At 53.0% G+C, this 22,543-nt stretch overlaps 7 protein-coding genes and 1 non-coding gene across 8 annotated transcripts; 4 read left to right on the top strand and 4 right to left on the bottom strand.

Annotated features, from left to right (window-relative positions):
* Nucleotides 1–666: 666 nt before the first annotated feature.
* On the bottom strand, nucleotides 667–2,094 carry ERG10 (erg10, acetyl-CoA C-acetyltransferase; the record flags this gene model as incomplete). The annotated part of the gene is made up of 5 exons (XM_051734556.1): nucleotides 667–1,185; nucleotides 1,244–1,733; nucleotides 1,800–1,872; nucleotides 1,927–1,976; nucleotides 2,030–2,094. The coding sequence occupies 5 exons, from the start codon at nucleotides 2,092–2,094 to the stop codon at nucleotides 667–669; spliced, it is 1,197 nt and encodes a 398-aa protein (XP_051585735.1).
* Nucleotides 2,095–2,389: 295 nt separating this feature from the next.
* Nucleotides 2,390–5,483, top strand: J4E82_008322 (uncharacterized protein; the record flags this gene model as incomplete). Its single annotated transcript, XM_051734555.1, has 3 exons — nucleotides 2,390–2,409; nucleotides 2,460–5,178; nucleotides 5,238–5,483. The coding sequence occupies 3 exons, from the start codon at nucleotides 2,390–2,392 to the stop codon at nucleotides 5,481–5,483; spliced, it is 2,985 nt and encodes a 994-aa protein (XP_051585734.1).
* A 668-nt stretch (nucleotides 5,484–6,151) lies between these two features.
* Nucleotides 6,152–7,816, bottom strand: J4E82_008321 (uncharacterized protein; the record flags this gene model as incomplete). The annotated part of the gene is made up of 1 exon (XM_051734554.1): nucleotides 6,152–7,816. One exon carries the CDS (start codon nucleotides 7,814–7,816, stop codon nucleotides 6,152–6,154), a length of 1,665 nt encoding a protein of 554 aa, XP_051585733.1.
* A 266-nt stretch (nucleotides 7,817–8,082) lies between these two features.
* Nucleotides 8,083–9,297, top strand: J4E82_008320 (uncharacterized protein; the record flags this gene model as incomplete). The annotated part of the gene is made up of 1 exon (XM_051734553.1): nucleotides 8,083–9,297. The coding sequence occupies one exon, from the start codon at nucleotides 8,083–8,085 to the stop codon at nucleotides 9,295–9,297; it is 1,215 nt and encodes a 404-aa protein (XP_051585732.1).
* Nucleotides 9,298–9,524: 227 nt separating this feature from the next.
* Nucleotides 9,525–12,038, bottom strand: J4E82_008319 (uncharacterized protein; the record flags this gene model as incomplete). Its single annotated transcript, XM_051734552.1, has 1 exon — nucleotides 9,525–12,038. One exon carries the CDS (start codon nucleotides 12,036–12,038, stop codon nucleotides 9,525–9,527), a length of 2,514 nt encoding a protein of 837 aa, XP_051585731.1.
* A 917-nt stretch (nucleotides 12,039–12,955) lies between these two features.
* J4E82_008318 (uncharacterized protein) lies at nucleotides 12,956–18,271 on the top strand (the record flags this gene model as incomplete). Its single annotated transcript, XM_051734551.1, has 1 exon — nucleotides 12,956–18,271. One exon carries the CDS (start codon nucleotides 12,956–12,958, stop codon nucleotides 18,269–18,271), a length of 5,316 nt encoding a protein of 1,771 aa, XP_051585730.1.
* Nucleotides 18,272–19,030: 759 nt separating this feature from the next.
* Nucleotides 19,031–19,142, bottom strand: J4E82_008317. Its single transcript has one exon. It is a non-coding gene; the product is annotated as a tRNA-Ile (tRNA).
* A 747-nt stretch (nucleotides 19,143–19,889) lies between these two features.
* Nucleotides 19,890–22,261, top strand: J4E82_008316 (uncharacterized protein; the record flags this gene model as incomplete). The annotated part of the gene is made up of 4 exons (XM_051734550.1): nucleotides 19,890–20,197; nucleotides 20,248–21,539; nucleotides 21,596–21,918; nucleotides 21,983–22,261. 4 exons carry the CDS (start codon nucleotides 19,890–19,892, stop codon nucleotides 22,259–22,261), a joined length of 2,202 nt encoding a protein of 733 aa, XP_051585729.1.
* Nucleotides 22,262–22,543: the final 282 nt, after the last annotated feature.

Genomic DNA, 22,543 nt, shown 5'->3' with positions numbered 1-22,543 from the left:
ACATGGCAACAATCAATTCGCCCCTAGGGCCTCGTCTACTGACTAGACGAGTGCGGGTGAGTGTACATCTCCCGTTAGGCACATCGGGCTTCGTTTCAACATGATGGGAATTATAGACGGGCCGAGTTGATCTCCGGTTAGCAACATTGAGGGGACCTGCAGGAACCAGTCAGGCCCGTATGATGGGGGATCGATAGCGCTGGCAAGGCTGCCCGGATTTTTAACCAAACATGGGCTGTTTCATGAGAAATAGGACGGATGGCCCGTTGGTAAACGGACTGAGGCGCTTGAAACAGACAGAAGCGCATATCCTGGTTGATATGTGGCGGAGGCTACGGGTATTATCGACGGCCTGAGGCATTTGTCGCGGCTGCCGACATGTGATTCGCTGTCAAGGCGTTGAAACGCGTGGTGCTGGAGGGTGGGATGAAGGAGAGCGGTTGCTGGCCAATGCCGCGCGCTGGTTCTAGCGCTTCCGAAGCGAGCGCAGTGTTCCACCAGTCTGAAACCAACTACTCGGCCAATGAGTCGTTCGAGACGATCGACACAATTCTGGAGATATATATGCTTGTTCCAGGAGGGGTGCAGAGATCTGGCCCGCGGTGTACGTGTAACTATCTTCATTCATATCTGGTATTACGCGTCGTTATTAATGTAATGGGACAACTACTGCAGCGACTCGACTACAATGGCAGAAGCACCACCGCCACCGTTGCAGATTCCGGCACAGCCAATCTTGCCCTTCTTCTCCTTTAGTACACCGAGCAGTGTAGTTGTGATCCTGGCACCGGAAGCACCAAGCGCGTGGCCGATGGCGACGGCACCACCGTGCAGGTTGACCTTGTCTTCTTCAATACCAAGGATCTTCATGTTGGCGAGGGCAACGACACTGAAGGCCTCGTTGATCTCGAAAGCGTCGACAGCGGAGAGCTCCACCTTTGCGTGCTTCAGAGCCTTGGGCATGGCGAGCGCAGGGGCGGTGGTGAACTTGGAGGGGTTCTGCTCAGCGTCACCCCAGCCGAGGATCTTAGCAATGGGCTTGAGGCCGTGCTTCTTGACAGCCTCCTCAGAGGCCAGGACGAGAGCAGCAGCGCCATCGTTGAGCGGTGAGGCGTTGGCAGCGGTGACGGTTCCGTTTCCGGGCTTGAATGAAGGCCTCAATGTGCGCGTCTTTGCCTCGTTGAACTGCAAGTGATGAGTAAGAAAGTGCGGATTAGTGAACATGACAAAGACTGCGACTTACGTTCTTGGGCTCGTCGTCACGGTCTACAACGACCGGAGGCTTGCCACGTCCTACGGGAACCTCGATGGGGGCGATCTCCTCCTTGAATAGGCCAGCCTCGTGCGCGGCAATGGCCTTCTTGTAGGAGCGGATGCAGTAGTCATCCTGTTGCTCACGGGAGAAGCCGTGGTCATCGGCGCACTCCTCGCCCTGCAGACCCATGTGCTCCTTCTTGTATGCGTCGGTCAGACCATCCTTCAGCACACCGTCGACCAGCGATTGGTCTCCAAACTTGGCGCCTGTCCTCATGTTGGGGAGGTAGTGGGGAGTGTTGGACATGCTCTCGGTTCCGCCTGCGACGACAATGTCGGCATTGCCGGTTATGATGGTCTGCGCGCCGACAATGAGGGCCTTGATGGACGAGGCGCACACCTTGTTGATGGTGGTTGCTACTGTCGACTCGGGGAGGCCAGCGCCAAGGGCACACTGACGGGCGGGATTCTGGCCGAGGCTGCGGCTATGTCAGTACAGTGCTTGTGAGGCCGTCGGTGTATTTTGCAGTCGGTGTATTTCGTACTTTGCTGAGAGGACATTGCCAACGAAGACTTCCTCGACGTCGGTGGGCTTGATGCCAGCGCGCTCAACAGCAGCTGCAGGGGCTTGTTAGACGGACAGACGGCTCGATTGGCAGCAAGTATACATACCCTTGATGGCGTGAGAGCCCAGCTGGACTGCACTCAGGCTCGAGAGGGAGCTGTTGTCGCGTGAGTTGGCGTTGCCCCTCTTCTCGAGCACTAGAAAACATACCCCAAAAACGCGCCCGTGGGCGTACGGGCAGCCGAGACAATGTAAACGGGGGGAAGGGACGACATGGTGGGTATCTCTTGGGTGCAGGAGGGCGATTGAAGGTGCAGAGAGGGTATACAGGCTTGCGTTTAAATAAATGCCCCGACTACAGCAAGGACATCTTTTTGAAGTTTAGCCTTGCGCGACAACGGCGGCCAGGGTAAGAACTCGTCCCTGCGTCGCCTCGGAGGCCCATTGGCTGATGGCCGCCTCCGCCCTCACCGCCCAACGCTAGCCCGCGGAACCACCCTCTGAACTTTTGCGATAGCTTCGAGCTCGACGCGCATCATCACCGCGCAGATACCCACCCATACCGCCACCATGGATGACCTTTACGACGAGTAAGCACCGACAATCGCCTCCAAAATGCTACGCGACTGACTTGTCCCAGGTTTGGAAATTTCATCGGCGAGGCCGAGTCCGACGACGATGTCCAGAGCACCGGCGAGGCAGCCGACGCCTATGTCCTCGACGACGACGACGACGAGGCTGATACCAACGACCAGCAGCTGATGGAGGTGGACGAAGGCCCATCCAACGCCGTAATCCTCCACGAAGACAAGCAGTACTACCCTTCCGCGTCCGACGTATACGGCCCAGATGTCGAGGTGTTGGTGCATGAAGAAGACACGCAGTCGCTGGCGCAGCCTATTATCGCGCCGGTGGTGCAGAAGAAGTTTACCATTCAAGAGACAGACCTGCCCCCAGTCTATCACTCAAGAGAACTCCTGACCGACTTGATGAACTTTCCCAACCAGATACGAAACATCGCCATCGCTGGACACCTGCACCATGGAAAGACCGCGTTCATGGACATGCTGGTCATGGAGACACACGACATCCAAGACCGTCTGGACTACAAGAGGGGGAAGAAGCGGGAAGAACAACTACGATACACCGACGTACACGTGCTCGAACGCGAACGGGGCCTCTCCATCAAGACCGCACCCATGAGCCTAGTCCTCCAGAACACAAAGTCCAAGTCGCATCTCTTCAACATCCTCGACACCCCCGGACACGTAAACTTCGCCGATGAAGTTGCCGCCTCGCTGCGCCTCGTTGATGGAGTAGTCTTGGTCGTGGACGTAGTCGAGGGCGTGCAGGTCAACACGGAGCAAATCATAAAGCACGCCGTGCTGGAGGATCTGCCCCTCACACTGGTAGTCAACAAGATGGACCGCTTGATTCTCGAATTGAAGCTACCGCCCAGCGATGCATACTTCAAGATCAAGCACGTTATTGAGGAAGTCAACACAGTCATCGAGAACACCATTCCAGGCCGCGGCGAGAGCAGACGGGTAAGCCCTGAGAAAGGCAACGTCGCTTTCGCTTGCTCCAGCATGCGCTGGTGCTTTACCATCCAGTCCTTCGCAAAGATGTACTCTGACTTCTACCCTGGACCATCCAAGCTGCCAGGATTCGGCGTTCCAATGAAGGGTCTCGATATCGACAAATTCGCCATGCGCCTTTGGGGCGACATCTTCTACAACCCAGGAAGCCGCAAGTTCAGTCGCAAGCGTCAGGAGGAGGGCTCACAGCGGTCCTTTGTGCATTGGATCCTGGAGCCCGTCTACAAGATCTACTCGTACACACTAAGTCAAAGCCCGGACGACCTCAAGGAGACGCTCGACACATTGGGCATCCGATTGAAGCCATCTGAATACAAGACAGACGCGAAGGAGTTGATGCGCCTGGTATGCCAGCAGTACTTTGGTCCATCTCTGGGATTCGTAGACATGATCACCCAGCATGTCCCGTCGCCTGAAGAAGGAGCGCAGCGACTACTACAAAGACATTACACTGGTCCTTTGGACACAAAGACCGCCGAGGCCATGCAGAAGTGCGACCAGAACGGACCCCTAGTCATACATGTTACGAAGCTCTTCAACGCGACAGATGCGAAGTCATTCACCGCACTAGGCCGCGTAATGAGTGGTACCGCAACTTCCCCGCAGTCGGTGCGTGTTCTTGGAGAAGGCTACACAATCGAAGATGAGGAAGACATGGTCGTCGCTACAGTGACGGACACATGGATCGCGCAATCGAGATATAACATCCCCGTCAGCGGCGTTCCGGCAGGTAACTGGGTGTTGCTTGGTGGTGTTGACAACTCGATAGTCAAGACGGCGACTATTGTAGCCACCAAACTCCCCGACGAGGAAGACGCCTACATTTTCCGACCCATCCGCCACTTTTTCGAATCCGTTTTCAAGGTCGCCGTCGAACCCATAAATCCTTCTGAACTACCAAAGATGCTCGACGGTCTGCGCAAGATCAACAAGTCATACCCGCTCATCACAACCAAGGTCGAAGAGTCGGGAGAACACGTCGTTCTCGGTACTGGCGAGCTCTACATGGACTGTGTCCTGCATGACCTACGCCGGTTATATGCTGACATGGAGATCAAGGTGTCAGATCCTGTCACAAGATTCTGCGAGACGGTTGTCGAGATGTCCGCTATCAAGTGCTACGCGCTCACACCAAACAAGAAGAACAAGCTCACTATGATTGCCGAACCGCTAGACCCAGGTATTGCGGAGGACATCGAAGCTGGAAAGGTCAACATCAAGGACCCCGTCAGGGTTGTCGGAAAGTTCTTCGAAGAGAACTACGGATACGACTTGCTCGCTTCGCGCAACATCTGGGCTTTCGGGCCTGACGATATGGGTGCCAACATCCTACAAAACGACACACTTCCCACAGAGGTCGACGGAAAGACTCTGCGTACAGTCCGGGACACGCTTCGACAGGGTTTCAGCTGGGCGACCCGTGAAGGCCCGCTCTGTGAGGAGCCCATTCGCAACACAAAGTTCCGCATCACGGATGTCGAGCTTGCACCAGAAGCCATCTTCCGTGGAGGTGGTCAGATCATCCCCACGAGTCGGCGAGCGTGTTACTCAAGTTTCCTGATGGCGAGCCCCAGGCTGATGGAGCCGGTATACTCTTGCAGCATGACTGGTCCTGCAGACACCAAGAGTAGTTTGTACACAGTCCTTGCGCGGAGGAGAGGACACGTCTTGCAGGATGGACCCATTGCGGGTACTCCTCTCTACAATGTTCGCGGTCTTATCCCGGTCATTGATTCTTTCGGTTTCGAGACCGATCTTAGGGTACGTACACACCTTCTATTCTCACTGCCAGATTTCATAGCATATGCTAACTTATGTAGATTCACACACAAGGACAAGTCTCTCTCTCCCTCGTCTTCGACCGCTGGTCCATCGTCCCTGGCGACCCTCTTGATAAAGACATTACGACCCGACCGCTTGAACCCGCAACCGCACAACAGCTGGCACGCGATTTCGTACTCAAGACACGAAGGAGGAAGGGTCTTGCGGAGGATGTCACAATTAGCAAGTTCCTGGAGCCGGAGCTATTCCGTTCTCTCAAGGAGAGTGGAGTGCTTGATGGGTAGATGATGGATTGTATAGCATACTTTGGAGTCAAAAAGGAAACGGCGCAAATTGGAAGCTGTGAAGGCATATAGGGAGAGCATATTGGAGATATGCTCATGAAAGCGGCTGGTGAGTCGAAATGAAATATACCCGTCGCATGTCACTTTGAAAGCAGTCGCTATGCATGTATAAATATCTCTATTCACTCGCATTTCTTTCTTCAGCTACGGTGATCTTCATAGTTTCAATATCGGATCATCCAATATCAGTAAGAGACGTACAAGAAATGTAGCAGAATACTTGCATGCATGCATATAGGATTTTGAAATCTTAGGCTCACTGGCGAGGTACTCGTAAAGCGATTGTGGAGACTACAATCAGAGCCACCGAGGACGCGAGTTAGTGAGAAGATGGGGGTCGACAAGTACTACTTACGAGTGAAGAAAGATGATGGTCGCTTGGTGCTGTAGAGTGTAGAGCAGAAATATCCACCGTAAGGGTATGAAAGCGTGCCAGGGTGCAGCAGAATGAATCATAAGCAATACAATGGCCTCGGAATAATATTTGGGTATCAGAATACGCAGCAATATGTGGCCGAAGCCAACGAAAAATGCAACGCGTCATGCAAAGCGCAGAAAGAAACAGCGCTTGTGACAAACCTGGCGGGGCTCTAAATCTCCACTTCTCATCACTTGTACTGATACTCGTTTTCATCATCACTGTCGTCCTGTCTTTCGAGCTCGTCCTCAATTTCCTCGTTGAGAAGGAGACCCATATCGTACGTCTTCTCCCTGATCTTATCCGCCTCTTCTCTGTTCACTGAACAATCATCCATAATCAGTAGGATTGCCGCCTCCGGAACCATCACAGCTTGTACAAAGGCTGCGATGCCGGATGCTTGCACAACGCGATCCTTGCAGTTCTTCATCTCGACCTTTAGAGTATCCATGACGCTCTCTGTGATGACGCGACGACCATGAGAACCATAGTAGCCCGGGTAAGCGGCTTTCTCGTCGAGAGCGTATGATTCCAGCTCTTCTTGCACGTCTTCTGCAAGATCTGTTCGCCTCGAGGGTACAGCGGCGGCTTTTCCAGTCAGAGCCAACGGCTCGTAACGACCTCTGTGTACACTAAACTCGTTGTTGTTGAGTATCTGCGATAGAGTCGTCTTGTGCCTGCGTATTCGCCTGGGAAGTGCTTTCCAGTCAATGTCCGGATATCCCATCTCAGTGTATTCCTTCTGTGCTGACTTCTTCTTATGCGCATGGCAGAATGCAGATTTGTTCTTGACTGTTCTCTCTTTGCCTTTCCAGAAGTCCCAATAGTCCTCTTGCTCTACGGACTTCGAACATAGCAGGCATCGCGAGCCCTCCTCTTCCACTGGCTGGAGTTTGCTCATGTAACTGTTGATGTCGTCGAGGGCTTCTTGTGGTGCACTGGAATGTGGTTGCGAAGACGGCGGTTCCTGATTTTCCTTCCAACTGCTAAGCTGGTTCATGAGGCGGGCGGTTCTGGCGGCCTTTTCTGCTTTAAGCGACTTAGGGCTCTTTGGTTTGGTCCCTAGTTCTCTGTCCAGTTCGTCGTCGTCGAATGCAGTAGATGTAGCATTGGTGCTCTTGGCTTTTGTACCGTTTGCTTTCTTTTCAACTTCACGTAGTCCTAAATCATTCATCTTTTGTTGTCTGTCACTATCTTTGGGGAGCGCAAAGAGCTCGTCGTCGTCTAAACCAGATACACTTCCGTCACTCTCAGCACCGGCTTGCGACATGCCATTCCGGGATTTGTTCTTTGATCCGTACGTCTGCGTAGTGGTCTTTGACGCTGCCTTGCCAAACTTCTTTGGAGGTGGTGCATGTATGTTCTTGCTCTTCGAGCCATAGCCTTTGCCATTCGTGTTCTTCTTTTGAGAGACGTGTTCCATACCCCATTTGATTGGACTGTCGCTGGATGATCCCGCGGAAGACGCGGGAGTGTGTTCCTTGCTATCGTCGAGGCCTGCAGTCGACTTATGGGCTTGACCATTCTGGTACGCCCCTCTCGCGGGCGGACGTATTGTTTCAAGCGTTTTCTTGCCAGGCTTTTTTTGAGGTCCCCTTAGAGTATCTAGCGTGCTCTTCGGCGTAGGTTTACCAGGCTTCGAGGGCTGGACCGGTCGTGGTGAGGGAGCGTGTATTTCATCGTCGGAAGACAAGGGTTCAGCGTTGACATCAACCTCCCGTTGCCTCTTTATTGGAGCGGCATTTTCGTTCGCTCGTCTCTTGGGTAACGGTTCTTCGTGATCGTCTGCGCTCGCATGGCGCTTTCCGCCGATATTGGTTAACAGTTTAGGCGTCTGCCTACTCAGAATTGGCATTGCCGCGCATTGATGACGTACTCCAAACAAAGGACAAGTCGTAAGACGTTGTCGAAGTACAAGACAAAGTTGCCGCACGTGAAAGCAGTATCTCTTGCCGGGGTGGACTCGACCTCGAGATCATGCAACGCGCCGGACGACGCGAACACCGCGTTCGCGCTAATCTTATCGATACCGCCCGAGCTCCGCCAAAAAAAGTTCCATGTGCAATCTAACACTGTCGCAAACTCTCTCAAACACCACGAAAACCCCAACGCACCCTCACGATGGCTCTCGACGAAGCGCTGCAACAGCCCTTGAACTTCACCGGTCATCGGCACATGATCTCTCGCCTTCTCTTGGCGACACTCACCGGCCGACCCGTTCGCATATCGCAAATTCGCTCTTCGTCAACCACACCAGGCTTAACACGCCATGAGACAAACTTCATCCGACTGCTCGATTCGGTGACGAACGGCTCGCAGATCCAGTTCAGCATGACGGGTACGACATTAGTCTACAGACCCGGTCTCATCACCGGAAGCGCCGAAGGACTGGGAGCTAGCGGAGGCGTAATCCGGCATGAGATACCAGCAGAGTGTAGAAAGAGGGGTGTGAGCTGGTGGCTGGTTCCCCTATGCGTTCTTGCGCCCTTCAGCAAGGGGAACATGAACGTCGTCTTCTACGGCGAGGGCTGTGTTACAGCGTCTACAATCGCCGGCGACATCTCTGCAGACACAGTTCGCACGGCTATTCTCCCGCTGTACAAAAACTTTGCTATCGAGCGGAATATCGAGCTACGTATCCTCAAGCGCTCTTCTGCGCCTGCGGGAGGAAAGGGAGCAGGCGGTGAAGTGCAACTGGTGTTTAACCACCAGGTTCGTCTACCAAAGACACTACATCTGCTGAATCCTGGAAGGGTCAAGAAGATAAGAGGCGTGGCGTACTGTGTCGAGGTCCCTAAAAGTAACAACGAGCGCATGACCTTTACTGCAAGAGGCATCCTCAACAAATTTGTGCCGGATACGTACATCTTCTCTGACGCAAGCGCCGCACCTTTAATACCAACAACCGCCAAAGGCCACTCCAGCGGAAAAGTAAAGGGCGCAGTGGGATTTGGAATCAGTCTAGTCGCAGAGACCAGCACGGGATGCATATACTCAGCCGACGTATGCTCACCACCTGATGGTGGTGTTCCGGCAGACGAAATCGGCAAGCAATGCGCATACCAGCTTCTCGAGAAGATATCACAAGGAGGCTGTGTGGAGAACGTAGCAGCACCCACAGTTCTCATGCTGATGGCTATGGGTAGCGAGGATGTAGGAAGAATAGCGCTGGGCAAGGACATTCTAGGCAGCGAGGAAATCATACAACTTGCGCGGGATTCCAAGGTCTTTGGAGGCAGTGCATGGGGCTTCAGGGAGGCAGGTGGCGAGAAAGAAGAAATCGTTGTCAGCGTTGTAGGAAGAGGAGTCGGCAATGTAGGAAGGAAGGTTGCTTAGATTCTACAAGTTTGGGAAAAGTTATGCGCGCGAATATGATACCCCCAATTTCTCATAATCTATCTTGGTCTGATGGCAACCAGCTTCCTTGCGCATATACTTTGGTGGGCTTCACTGAAGCAAAGGTCAGGAAACGCGTTTCTTAAGCAAAAATAGACGCCGCCCAATGATCTAATTCGCATATACCAATGTACACAAAAAGCCAGACGCTAGAGACGAAGAAGCTCCTACTGTCTCTTGCCCGCTGAGCTCGCTCCACTGCCACTACCATCGTCTTCGCTTCCATCATCCTGCGCATACTTCTCGTTATACCTATCCTGATCCCGATATGGGCCCTCATCGCCCTCATCGTCACTCAGTAGATCCTCATCAGACTCGCCAGCAAAAGCATCATACAACTCTCCGCCCCTCTTAGCGCGCTTCTTCCTGCCGGCAGCACCAGAGAGCAAGCCCGCGTCGTCCCTATCCTCGTTGTCATCCAGAACCTCGAATTCGTAAGCATCGCGCGAATCCTTCATGCGTTTGCGTCTAGCGATGAAAAAGTAGGTACAAAGACCAGCAACGAAAACGATGATCAAGGCAAGAGCACCGTAAATCCAGATTTGCGTGCGCTTCGACACACCAAAGGAGGGAAAGGGGTTGGGAAGGAAGTTTTCAGATGGAGCAGCAGACGCCGTGGCACTTGCGCTTGCAGTTGCCGAAGCCGTCGTCTGTACACCACTGTTAGCCGACGTTTGAGAGGGTTTCTGGTTCACGGGACGATCGGGGTGGTCATCGGGGATAGATGTCATAGTAGGTGTGGTACCAGGGGGCATGGTAACACTGGTAGTATGCGCCGGGTGATCATCAATCTTGTCGTGATCGTCGTCCTCATGTTCGTCGGGGATCGGACGAAGTTTAGCTTTGGAGGCGTCGATGCATTCACCCCAGAGACGGAGCTTCCAGTCGGTAAAGGTACCAGTCTTAGCATTACCGGATTTGACATCTTTGACAATGACGGTCCAGTTGCCGATGGCGTCTTCACCCCAGTGAGCAACGGACATGAACGTCCAGTCAATATATCCATAAGGCGCCTCGTCGCCTTGGCGTGCGGTGGAGAGATGTGAGACCATGCCGCTTGGAGATCGGAGCTCGACAGCGAGGTCGCCGCGGCGCGTGTGCTCCACGTTCATGGTGAGAGTGATGTGCTCAACACGAGCAAAATTGGCATTCTTGAGCATCTCTTCCTTGACTTCGAAGACACTGGCGAGGCCTTGGTTGCCTTCGGGGATCGCCTTCTTCACATGCATCCAAGGGGAGTAGAACCAAGCCTGGGGCTTGACGAGCTCCCATTCTTTCGCCTTCTCGACGATTGCATAGGCATCGAGCTTTCCGTATCCAAATTGATGGCTGTACATGCGGTCGAGCGAGGTCTTGGTCCAGTCGCTGGGCGTATCAAAGGGAACAGCTGTCATGACAGCAAGCCATTGCATGTCGCGCCATGTCAATTCAGGTCGGGCCTGAAGCGCGAGAGCGAATACTCCTACACCGATAGGTCCGGCAGCCGACGTGCCTCCGTGCTGGTTGGTGCACTTGTTCGCGCCAACATCTGTTGTGTGAATGGCATCGCCGCCGCCACTGCTGTATGTCACAACCAGCTGTGCGGAACAGGCCTCGGAATAGTACGGGTGTCCGTTGTTTTGGTCGATAGCGCCGACGGTGATGCTGTAGATACTGTTTGTATAGCCGTCAAAGTTGCAGTTGTCGTCGCTTGCAGCGCCATTGCCTGCCGCAAAAACATAGATGGATCCCTTTCCGCCACGACCTTGCTGGACAGCAGTGACCATGGCCTTTTCGATGAGAATGCCTGGAGCCTGCATGGTCTTACCATCATCGGGAGGACCCCAAGAGCATGAGTAGATGTCATTCTTTTGCATCTCATAGTTTATCGCGAGCGCCTCGTCGAGATCTGTGATATCTCCCGAGAGGATGCGCACACCTGAGATCTTGGCATCATAGGCAAGTCCGACACCACAGGCGTCGTTCCTTCCTGCGGCAATTTCTCCGGCGCATCGTGTACCGTGTCGGTCGTCAGAAAGCTTCGGGGTGGGTAGGTCTTCGTGGTCGTTGTAATCGTGAGAGCCTTCAGCAAAGAAATTGTCCTTGAGGTCGTTGCTGGTGTAGTCGAGACCATCGTCAACAACGCATGCCGTGACGCCTTCGCCTGTGATGCCCTGCATCCACACACCAGTAACGTTTATGTCATTACCAGGCGTCTTCACGTTGAAGATGTGCCATTGCTCTTCGAAGATGGGGTCCTTGATTTGCAGCTTGGTCGCGACTTCCCGCTGGGCTTGAATAGCAGGTGTTACCGGCGGGGCGGCTCTCTCTGGCCGATCTGGTATCACGCTGCGCTTCCAATGGCGCGGCTTGATCTTCTGCTTCTGAGTAAAGTGGACGCTGTCGAGAGGATGATACTCGAGGCCAACTTCTCGTTTCCGCCGCCTCCTCTTCAGTTCTTGTTGTGCGTCGTCGACGATATCGTTTTCGTGTTTGGGGGCCTTGAAGACATGGTGATCTTCAAGCGTCCCGAATGGGCCCTCGTACGTCAGGCCCAGGTGCGCAGCGATGTCTGATGGCGATGCGGATGGGGAAAGATGAATAGCATAATAGTCGTGGCTCGAGTAGTTGCGGGGTGGCAGATGCTTTCCCGCTGCAGCAAGTGTCGCCGCTGCGAGCAGGCTCCAGAGCTGAATGCGCATGGCGAAGACGCCTAAAGGATATTACGTGCAGCCGGCTGCGGTCATGTATCGTGAACAGTCGTAGGAGGTGCCCTGGCAATAGGCGACCGTCTCCCCGCGTGGTGGGGGAAGTGTAGGTGGATGGTGAGGATACTGTGGTTCGGCGAGTTGACAGGGCCGGTGTATTCAGCTTATTGAGGAAGGAGACTGATTACGACGACGGGGTATTAGAGTGGACGAGTCGGTATGCGCGCGGCGGGTGATGTGCGCTGGGGAGGGAACAATGCAACAGCAGTGAAGAAAGAGGAAGATGAAGAAGTCGCCTGCAGCCACTTTGGTCCAGTCTGCGAGATGTGTGAAACGTTGATGTTTGACTTCCCGCGAGCCGACCGTGGCTTCTTCCCTTGCCAACCATGGACCCCCGAGGGCGCCTTCCCCTTGTGGCCCTAGTGGCCGCACCTGCCCTGGCGTGGGTGTGCGAGCCGTGTGGAGGATGCCTGTCCAGTCCAAGATCTTGCAGTCAACCACCCAGCCACCTTTACCGCGCCCGCCACCACCTTTCTGACATGCGCTGGCCATGGATAACTGCTTCTTCCCTGCATCCGTACCGCTCTTCCTATTCCCTTGCATATAGTTTCCTCTTAATTTCCCGCGACATATCACCGTCATTGCGCCCCGTTGTACCTTGAGATCTTCATCTTCGCCCGTTGCACATCCCAGCACACCTCCGCCGCATCTCCGCACTCGCATTCGGCACTCTTAGGTAGCTACCACCACAAAGGACTGCAATTGAGGGCCCTGTCTCAAGTTCGTGTGATAGTGCAACATAGCTACATAGATGCGCCTGACCTAGTTTCGTCCCATCTCTCACAGGACGGTGATACGCCCCGCCTGCTTCACCACTACCACCACCGCCGATCCCATGATCTCGTCGCACCATGGAGAACAGTAGGAACAGCGGCTCCTACGCATCGCGAGCCGTTAACCCTGCTCTGGTCAAAGTCCCAGACGCCAATCCGCAAAAGCGCAATTCCTATCGCCGCCCAGCCGATGCGCAGCCCGCAGGCGCATCCCCACCAGAGCCCGAAATGTCGAATACCGTACCCAGCAACACTGCGCGGCCTGTCGCAACTGTGCCCTTGAACGGCAACGTTACCATTGGAAGCGGGCATAGGCGGCGAAACAGCAGACATATACCGCCCCCAACGACAGGCGCCATGAGCGAATCTGTGCCGGCTGCGCCAGAAGTCCCTCGTGCACCACCCTCTTCATACAGGGATCCATATGCCAAAGGCGTCAGAGTGCCTGCGCGCTCCAGCTCCGGTCGATCGAGAGACCCAGCTATCCAATTGAACCCGAGCAGACAGCAAGCAACTATACAGACGGCTGCCAACAGGCTGTACGAACTGCGGTCACCTCCATACGCCCCGGTCGAACCCTTGGCAGGAACCGTCGAACGACGCGGCTCTTCGCGCAGACCCTCTGTGCCCGATCGATCGCCTCTTCAGAAGCTGGAGGGAAAGCTAGATGACATCAGCAAAGAAGAAAGAAGAGCAAGGATTCTTGAAGCGGAACTGGCTGCTCAAGAAAAGGCTGAGGCTGAGATGCGGGAAAGACGAGCGCGAGAAGCCGCAAAAAAACAGCATGAAGCCGCGCAGAAGTTACAAGAAGCAACACAGAAACAACGAGTTGTGTCTGTACCCATACCGGAAAAGTCCAGCGTTCCAGCCTCGAAAAACAATGGGAGGCGACAGGTCTCCATGCCGATACAGGACAAACCCATGTCCCCGCCCATGTCTCCGCCCATGAGCGACTTGGAATCAGACGACGGTTATGCCTATGACCTCAGCGAGCCATGGCATCCTGAAGATGCGCAAGGTGGAGCAGTTCAATCCGCTCAACCAATAACCATGCAGAAGGCGCAGGCCATCCCCACAGGCTATCAGCAAGTACCGCACACCGACGTTGCCGTTCCACGAAGCAGCAGTCTGAAGGGCAAAGAACCGGCAGGTTCACGGGGAGCTGGTAGCTTTAACGATCGAAGTACGCTTCCTTCGCAGAATGTACCCAGGAAGGCTGTGGCCAATCCCTCCGGACTTGGTCTGTCAGGCGTCCGGGATACTTCAACACCGTCTGATGTATCTCGTTCGGATAAGAGAAGTCAGGGACGAAGAGATAGCCGAGGAATCATGGCCGCACAGATGGAAATGCAGCAGGATTCTATCGACTACAAGGGAACACCACGAGAGAATGACAATCAGCAACTCCCGCGCAAGATTCCTCCTGTTCCTCGGACCGTTCAGATCCCACCTGTTCCTCAAACCAACCGCAAGAGTGTCATGTTCTCCGAGTCCGAGTCGGATCTAGAACAGCATGATCCTGAAGCAAAACAAAACCGCCGATTCAGCCGTCACAATGAGCCAGAGAGGACATATACCCCCGCTCCTATGCTTGAGGAATGGAGAAGTGCACCAATCGGTCTTTTGACTGCGGATGACCTGGATTTAGATGCTCCAGTCAAAGCCAACAGTGGCAATAAAGCGTGGTGGGAAGAGAGCAAAGCTTCTCGACGAAGACGTTCCAGTGGATATGCGGAGCCAACATACGATGGTTATGCTGACGACACTCCCATACCAACTGCCTTCAACCCACCACTGTACTTGAAGTGTGGACCGCTCTTACGCTACACCGGTCTCCGGAGAGATCATAGCGTACCAGGGAGGGAACGTGAAATCTGGCGAGGCAGCATCATGATCGTAACTGTCGACGCCTCTTCTTCGTATTCTAAACCACCGACATTAAGATTGTTCAAGCAGCCAATGGACATACTTCCTCCTCCACCAGAAGAGATCAGTCAGGACCAGTTGGACCCATCCTATGTCGATCCCATCGAAGGCCAGATTAAAGTGTCACGTACTGGCAAGACGCTGTACGTCAAGCCGGTAGATGAACTCGCAGAGAATGAGGACTTATCGCGAGTCGAAGACGACACTGGCTTGTTTTCTCAAACCCGTAGCACAAGCAATGGATCGAGTGCTAAGTCTACCCGCATTCACAAGAAGGATGGCGAGAAGCTGGGCAAAGTTCGCGATTTTCCTGGTGTTCGCCTGTACGCTGAGCGAGGTGTGACCTTCTGGCGCTTCAATATCGAAGTCGAACTTGGCAGTAGCCAAACACGCATCGCATACAAGATCAACCAAGGCCCCGCCATCGGCTTCTGGGTCCCAGCTAAAGGAGAATCCATGAACATCATGTTTCACAGCTGCAACGGATTCTCGGCCACCGTTGATTCAAATGAATTCTCCGGTCCAGATCCGCTATGGCGCGATGTACTGAACACACATCAGACCCGCCCGTTCCATGTAATGATCGGTGGAGGTGACCAGATCTACAACGATGCTGCAATGAGGGAGACGACCTTATTCAGGCAGTGGACCGAAAACAGAAATCCTATGCACAAGCATCACCAGCCATTCTCCGAGGAGATGCAAAACGAGCTCGAGCAGTTCTACCTCGACCGATATGCGATGTGGTTCTCGCAGGGTTTATTCGGTATGGCTAATTCACAGATCCCGATGGTGAATATTTGGGACGACCACGACATTATCGACGGCTTCGGATCATATCCCCACCACTTCATGCAAACGCCAGTGTTCACGGGTGTTGGTGCTATCGCTTTCAAGTACTACATGCTCTTCCAACATCAATCAGTACCCGCAGAAACTGACAAGACCGAACCGTCATGGCTACTTGGAAAGAGCCCAGGCCCATACATCAAAGAGCGCTCTCGAAGCGTCTTCATGCAGCTTGGCCGGCAGGTAGCATTCCTCGGTCTCGACTGCCGTACAGAGCGACAACGGGACGAGATCCTCACCGAGGATTCCTACGACATTATCTTTGACCGTCTAGAAGACGAGATTATCAAGGGTGAGACCAAGCACTTGATCGTGCTTCTTGGTGTACCTATCGCCTACCCTCGCCTGAACTTCCTCGAGAACATACTCACGAGCAGGCTTATGGATCCTCTCAAGGCCCTTGGTCGTGCGGGGATGTTGGGCAACTTTGTCAACAAGTTCGATGGAGGTGTAGAGATCTTGGACGACCTAGACGACCATTGGACAGCCAAGCACCACAAAGAAGAGCGCAACTGGTTCATCAAAGAGCTACAACACATTGCTTCGACCAAATCTGTACGCGTTACCATACTTGGTGGTGACGTCCATCTAGCAGCCGTTGGTCAATTCTACAGCAACAAGAAGTTGAATGTTCCCAAGGACAAGGATCACAGATACATGCCGAACGTGGTATCTTCAGCCATAGTCAACACACCGCCTCCAGACGTGATGGCAGATATCATCAACAAGCGCAACAAGATACATCACCTCGATTCGGAAACAGATGAAGACATGATACCCCTGTTCACTCATGGCGTCGACGGCAAGAAGAGAAACAACACTCATCTGCTGCCCCACCGAAATTGGTGCAGCATTCGAGAGTATAAGCCAGGCTCTTCACCACCAGGGACACCATCACCACCCTCGACTCCGAAGAATGGACCGGGTATGGGAAGATCGATGTCAGACTTTGCACCAGGACAGTTGGTGAGAAGACTGAGTGGCCAGCAGCGAAGACCTTCAGCAAGAGGTCGTGGTCCGCCTCTGTCTTATCGCAATAATCCTGCATATGCTGCTGCCGACGAGGAGCAAATTGGCCACCATCAACCACAGTCGTCATTCTCGCCTGATCGATCCGAGCCAGAGAGGCCCGCTCGTTCACGACGCAACTCTTTGACATCACTCTTCCGTCGCCGTGCATCAGTCGATGCCGCCCGTCCTGACACGTCCGAGAGTGCGACACCTCCCCTAAGTCGACACAGTTTGTCGCAGGATAGACCATCCAACTTTCACCGCCGTCCGAGTGTACTCACTAAGAAGAGTGCGCAACACCACGGTCAATTCATCAATCTTGAGGGCGGTCTTGACATCTGTCTCAATGTCGAAGTATCACAGCACGACCCGGCGGGTATTACAACACCATATCGACTGCTAGTACCAGCCCTTACCTATGTCGAGCCTGAGGATGGCGTTGTCGAGAAAGGAAGAACCAAGTCCCGTGGTTTCTTTGGCGCCTTCGGTGGCAAGCGCAAGGCCACGATTGGCGACGACGGAAACTCCATTTCGGGCAGTGAAAGCGGAAGCGAACTTGGGGAAATCTCGAGCGAAGATGAGGAAGAACGCCCAGAACAGAAGTACAAAGTCGGACCCCGGATAATCATGCCGGGCTTTGGGTCTGGCAAAAGGCGTAACTCTGAGTCTGGTACCACCGCTCCCGTCATCTCCACTGGCCCTGCTGTTCCTGCTGCCCGTGAGAACCTTCTTAGTTCAGGTTTTCATGCTAACACAGCTGCAAACATAGCTCCAACCCAGACGAATGGAACACCTCGCAACCTCGCCCCAGAAAACTATGGACGGCGAAGCATGGATGCAGCTGCAGGTACTTCATCCAGAGCCTCTGCGTGGGAGAACGTTGCCGCAAAACGGCACGTCAGTCAGCCGGCACCTCCCTCCGCTACCCAGACGACGACCCAAACGACAGTGGTGCCATCCCGCTCCGCCTCCACACGCAAGCAGCCTACCTATAACTCGTCTCACAAGTCACAAATGCCTGCGCCTTCTCCAGAGGCAACGCCAAAGGTGCAGAGAAGATCTATGGGCGGTATTTTGAATCAACATTCACACGACAAGAAATGGGAGCATGATGCTCACGTCCTTGCTCATACACCATCACAAAAGAAAGCGAAGCGCGAATCATACCCGCCACATCCAGCGATCGTCGGCGCCGGTCCGAACTCGCCTTACTCACGAGATGGAGGAGGCCTCCAAGCCAGACAAGACACAGCAGGTGGTGACTACTTCACCAGTGGTGGCCGGGACGGGAAGACTCATCCTGCCATAGCGCCCAGGCATGTCGTAGATCCGGAGTACACCGAGAAACCAGTCCAACGTGCCGACTATGCTGCACAACCACAACGAAGTGGTTACGACCGTACCTCTTCCTACCCTGCCTATCCACAACGCAACGGCAGTGCTGGTGTTGGGGCAAAGTACCTTGGCGGAGGCAGATACGATGACGAAGAAGACAGCTTCGATAGCGCCGATGAGGATGAGGAAAGCCAAAGTGGGCAAGAGCAGGAGATGAGTCAGGAAAGTTTCGTTGTACCGAAGCGCAAGAAGAAGTGGCAGATTTGGAGGTAACGGGCATCAGGTTTGCTTTGGCTGGTTTTAATGCAATTGGCGTCTGGCTAGACGCGAATTGGTAATGATATTATGAATGGGTACATGACTGGTTGGGCTGCGGCTCAGGGTACATAATGACGGCGTAGCGTATACCATGGTGTGTTTAGCAGGTTTGGCATAGCGAGTTTGGTTGCTTCGAAATATTCTAATATATCGTTCTGGTATTCTCTTACCTATTTCCCCTTGCCAGCACAACACTTCAGTCGCACAAGACGCTTTCGAATGCAATGAACGACATAGTGCCGGCTCTGGACCTGTTGTCCATCCTAAACCCGGAAATAGGTTCCTACAGACTATAGAGCTGAAGCCTACGCAGGAGATGTTGGATGCGATGAAGACGTGGCTCTTTGCGATCTCGTAGCTCGATACCCAGTCCTTTGCCACATGCAGCCGAGACACTCATTCGTTTTGAGATAATACAAATTCAGCTCTGTTTTCGGCTCATTCTTCTACACCTTCTCGCGAAAATGAACAGAGAGAGCATCAGCTTGTACAGTAGTAATGTTGACCTAGGACGAGATGTGTGGAATCGTAGCAGGTGGGTAGATAGGTAAAAAGAAACATCACTGTGCAAGGACAACCCCGCCTACAAAAAGACAGCTCCTTCGCAAGTGAGCGATGCGTGAACATTCACCATGTCGCACAAAAGAGCAAAAAATGAGATGAGTCTCTAGTCCTGGTGGGGCTGGGAGACCTGTTAGTAAAGAAACTCGAATCACTCTATCATGGAAATCACGTACTTCGAACCCACGGCATCCGCATAACCTTAGATGAGGTCATAAGAGTCTGACGAATCTTATAAGAACGGCGCGCTACCACTGCGCCACAGGACTTTTTTTGTCCCTGGACTTGTTTTTGGATTTCTCGAGAAATAATAACAACATAAAGTGATACGTACGCGACAAAACGTCGAGCTTTGCTTTGACCAAGTCATCGCAATCGTTCGACATCGCACAGATAGCAAGGGCGGGGCAATGCAAACGTCGGTGAGTGATGACACAAAGAACGCCGCTAGCCGGTGGGGTGGCTGGCGTGAGGGGGTCGGCCAACCACATCCGCTTAGATCCATCTCGCGACATCTACCACGGTGCTCTCTCTTGCAACCATTACTCCACATCTTATACAACCACCTGCCAGACGCGTAGAGCTGTCGTCAAGTCTCCCAAAGAATTTATCATTTGGTAAGCCGCTATTCCAAGCCTCTCTTATCAACCCGTAGACTTCCTTCTTCATGCGTGGCGGGCGTCCTAGGTCGTTGCTTCTTTGGGAGTATGGAGCTTGACAGCAAGATACATTCAGCCATGAACAAAAGCTATTCGCAGTCGTCAACCAGTTATCTGCTTGACGATGCGATGAATCCGGTCATGCTCCACATCGAGTCTGGATATATGCTCGTCATCCTCGGAGTTGGGTCTACACCGCTTCTGAAGCTTTACCAGCACCAAAAGACCCTGTAGCTGCATACCTAGGTAGTGAGCTCAACAGAATGGCTCAGGATCTGGAAATAGGTATCTTCTTATCCCAAGAGTGGAACTGACATCTCACAGAGGTACCTTCTTCTAAGGCCTGTTCCAGTATGACGATCAGAGCTAGCAGATTCACACCTGAAGTGCTCTTGGAAGCACCCCGCCGTTCGGAGGGCGTTCCAAATTCCAATGCATCAAGAGTTTTATACTCCGTCTCGACATACAGCTTCTCTGAGCATTCGAAGAAATCTGAGATCCGTGTTCTGGATTCAGCAAGCCAACAAACCAGTCTCGTCACAGATGATGCATCCTTCAGCGAACCTTCGTGGCTAGATGATGAAACCATATTACTATTGAAGTCCAATGACGATGGGACTACAAACATAGTCGTTGGATCTCCAGACAACTTCGAGAAGAGGTATGTTCGGTGCTATCATCCCGAGTGTACGCCAGCTAATAATGCTCTAGCAAACACACTGCTGGCACGATACAAGGACCAGTAAGCGACTCCAAGATCTATGCTCTTGGTGGCGGCGTCTTTGGTCTCGCTGTCGTTGGCAAAGCCAAGCCAGATGGCACACTTTTCAACCCAGAGAAGGCCGAGAAACCTCACTCATCAGGCAAGCTGTACAAGTCTGGGTTCGTTCGCCACTGGGATCATTACGTGACAGAGAATCGGAACACGATATGGCTTGGCAAGCTTCAGCAGAAGAAATTGGAAAAGTCTCATGTCTTCGAGCTTGGACATCCTCTAACGAATGCGCTGAAAGGGACGAAGCTGGAGTCACCAATCGAACCCTTTGGTGGGAAAGACCACTTCGACATATCGAAATACGGTCTCGTGTTCACATCGAAGGATCCTGATCTTAATCCCGCGACGCACACGAAAACCAACATTTATGTTTCCGCATCTGACAGCTTCTGGGATGATCTCCACTCAAAAGACATGCCGGAAATCCAAAAGGCTACCATCGAAGGCTTTGAAGGTGCCAGCACGTCTCCAGTCTGGTCAAACTCGCGCGGTATGATCGCGTTCCTTTCCATGAAAACTGATGGGTACGAGTCAGACAAGAACCAACCGTTCATTATCCACGATTATAAGAAACCGTCGCAAGTCACTCTGCTCTACGGTTCTGAGGATGGTAAAGGAAAGTGGGACCGAAGCCCACAGTCCATATCGTGGAGCCCCGACGACTGGCGCCTCTACTTTACCGCAGAGTCACATGGTCGTGGAAACCTGTACAGCGCCGGGCCTCCTAAACCAAGCGGAGAGAAGGAGCCTCTGCCATCGCTTCTTGTAAAGGGGGGAACGATCGGCTCTGCAAAGGTGCTCAAAAATGGCGACGTTTTCGTGACTTCGACTAGCTTGATTGAGAACTCACTATACTCCCTTGTCCCTCTAAGCGCTCAAAGCAGCGATACGACTGTCTACGATCTTCCTATTGATGATAGACCGTATGATGCGGATCCTGATCATCTGACAACCAAATACATCTCTTCGAACACGCGTTCTGGGTCTATGTTTGGTCTGTCACGCCATCAGATCGATGAGATCCATTGGGACGGTGCCGCATCCGGCACCAAGGTTCATGCTTGGGTTGTAAAGCCCAGCAATTTCTCGTCCAAGAAAATTTATCCGCTCGCCTTTCTCGTTCATGGCGGACCGCAAGGTGCATGGACTGATGGATGGAGTACGCGGTGGAATCCTGCCGTATTCGCAGAGCAAGGCTACGTTGTCATTTGCCCGAACCCTACTGGAAGTATGTGGATCCAAGGTATATACTCTACGAAGACAAACACTGACATGATATCTTAGGCACATCTTACGGCCAAGCCTTCACAGATGCCATCCAGGGCCAGTGGGGTGGTCTGCCGTACGAAGACCTTGTGTTGGGCTTCGACTACATCAAGCAGAACGTCAATTACGTTGACACAAAACGCGCCGTTGCCCTCGGTGCCTCCTATGGCGGGTATATGATGAACTGGATTCAAGGACACCCTCTCGGCCGCGAATTCAAAGCCTTGGTAACCCACGATGGTGTCTTTAGCATGTCCGGCCAGATGGCATCTGAAGAGTTGTACTTCCCTTTCCATGATATCAAAGGCACACTCTGGAATAACCCGGAAAACTGGGCCAAGGTAAGTCATGACTGGATGAGATGCAAGTGGGACGTGTGCTGACTTCGTATCTTCACTTCTACAGTGGGACCCGTCCAGGTTCACGGAAAACTGGGCCACACCGCAGCTCGTAATTCACAGCGAATTGGATTACAGGCTAACGATCAGTGAGGGTTTGGCGGCATTCAACGTGCTGCAGTGTAAAGGAGTAGAGAGCCAGTTCTTGACGTTCCCAGATGAGAACCATTGGGTGCTGAAGCCCGAGAATGGGCTCGTTTGGCATAAAGTTGTTTTGGACTGGATCAACGAGCATGTCGGATTGGAGAAGTACACGGAGGCCCAGAAGGTGATCAAGAAGGAGTAGCGTTTTATTAGCCACCTCTTACGATATGATATGTTTCATGTTCCGTGCGGACACATGACGTGCCTCGTTGTCGTATATGCGTTCTCGTCGTTACAATATGATGTGAACGTTCGTGATGAGAAGAAGCTTGCATGTATATAGATTCGCCTGTTTGATCATGCTTTCAAGGTACTCGCTATTTTTTGTGTCAATGTTTGATGAGACGAAATCCTGTAGTCGTGGTTGAAATGTTAGTGTCATTGTTCCCGTACACGCTGCGCTTGGAGGTAGCGCGTTGGTGCT

This window comes from Alternaria postmessia (assembly GCF_024291825.1).
Source record: "Alternaria postmessia strain BMP 2775 chromosome Unknown scaffold_65, whole genome shotgun sequence".
In the NCBI taxonomy this organism is placed as follows: Eukaryota; Fungi; Ascomycota; class Dothideomycetes; order Pleosporales; family Pleosporaceae; genus Alternaria; species Alternaria postmessia.
Note: the sequence above shows the minus strand (reverse complement) of the source record. Positions and strands in the feature narration are given on the sequence as shown.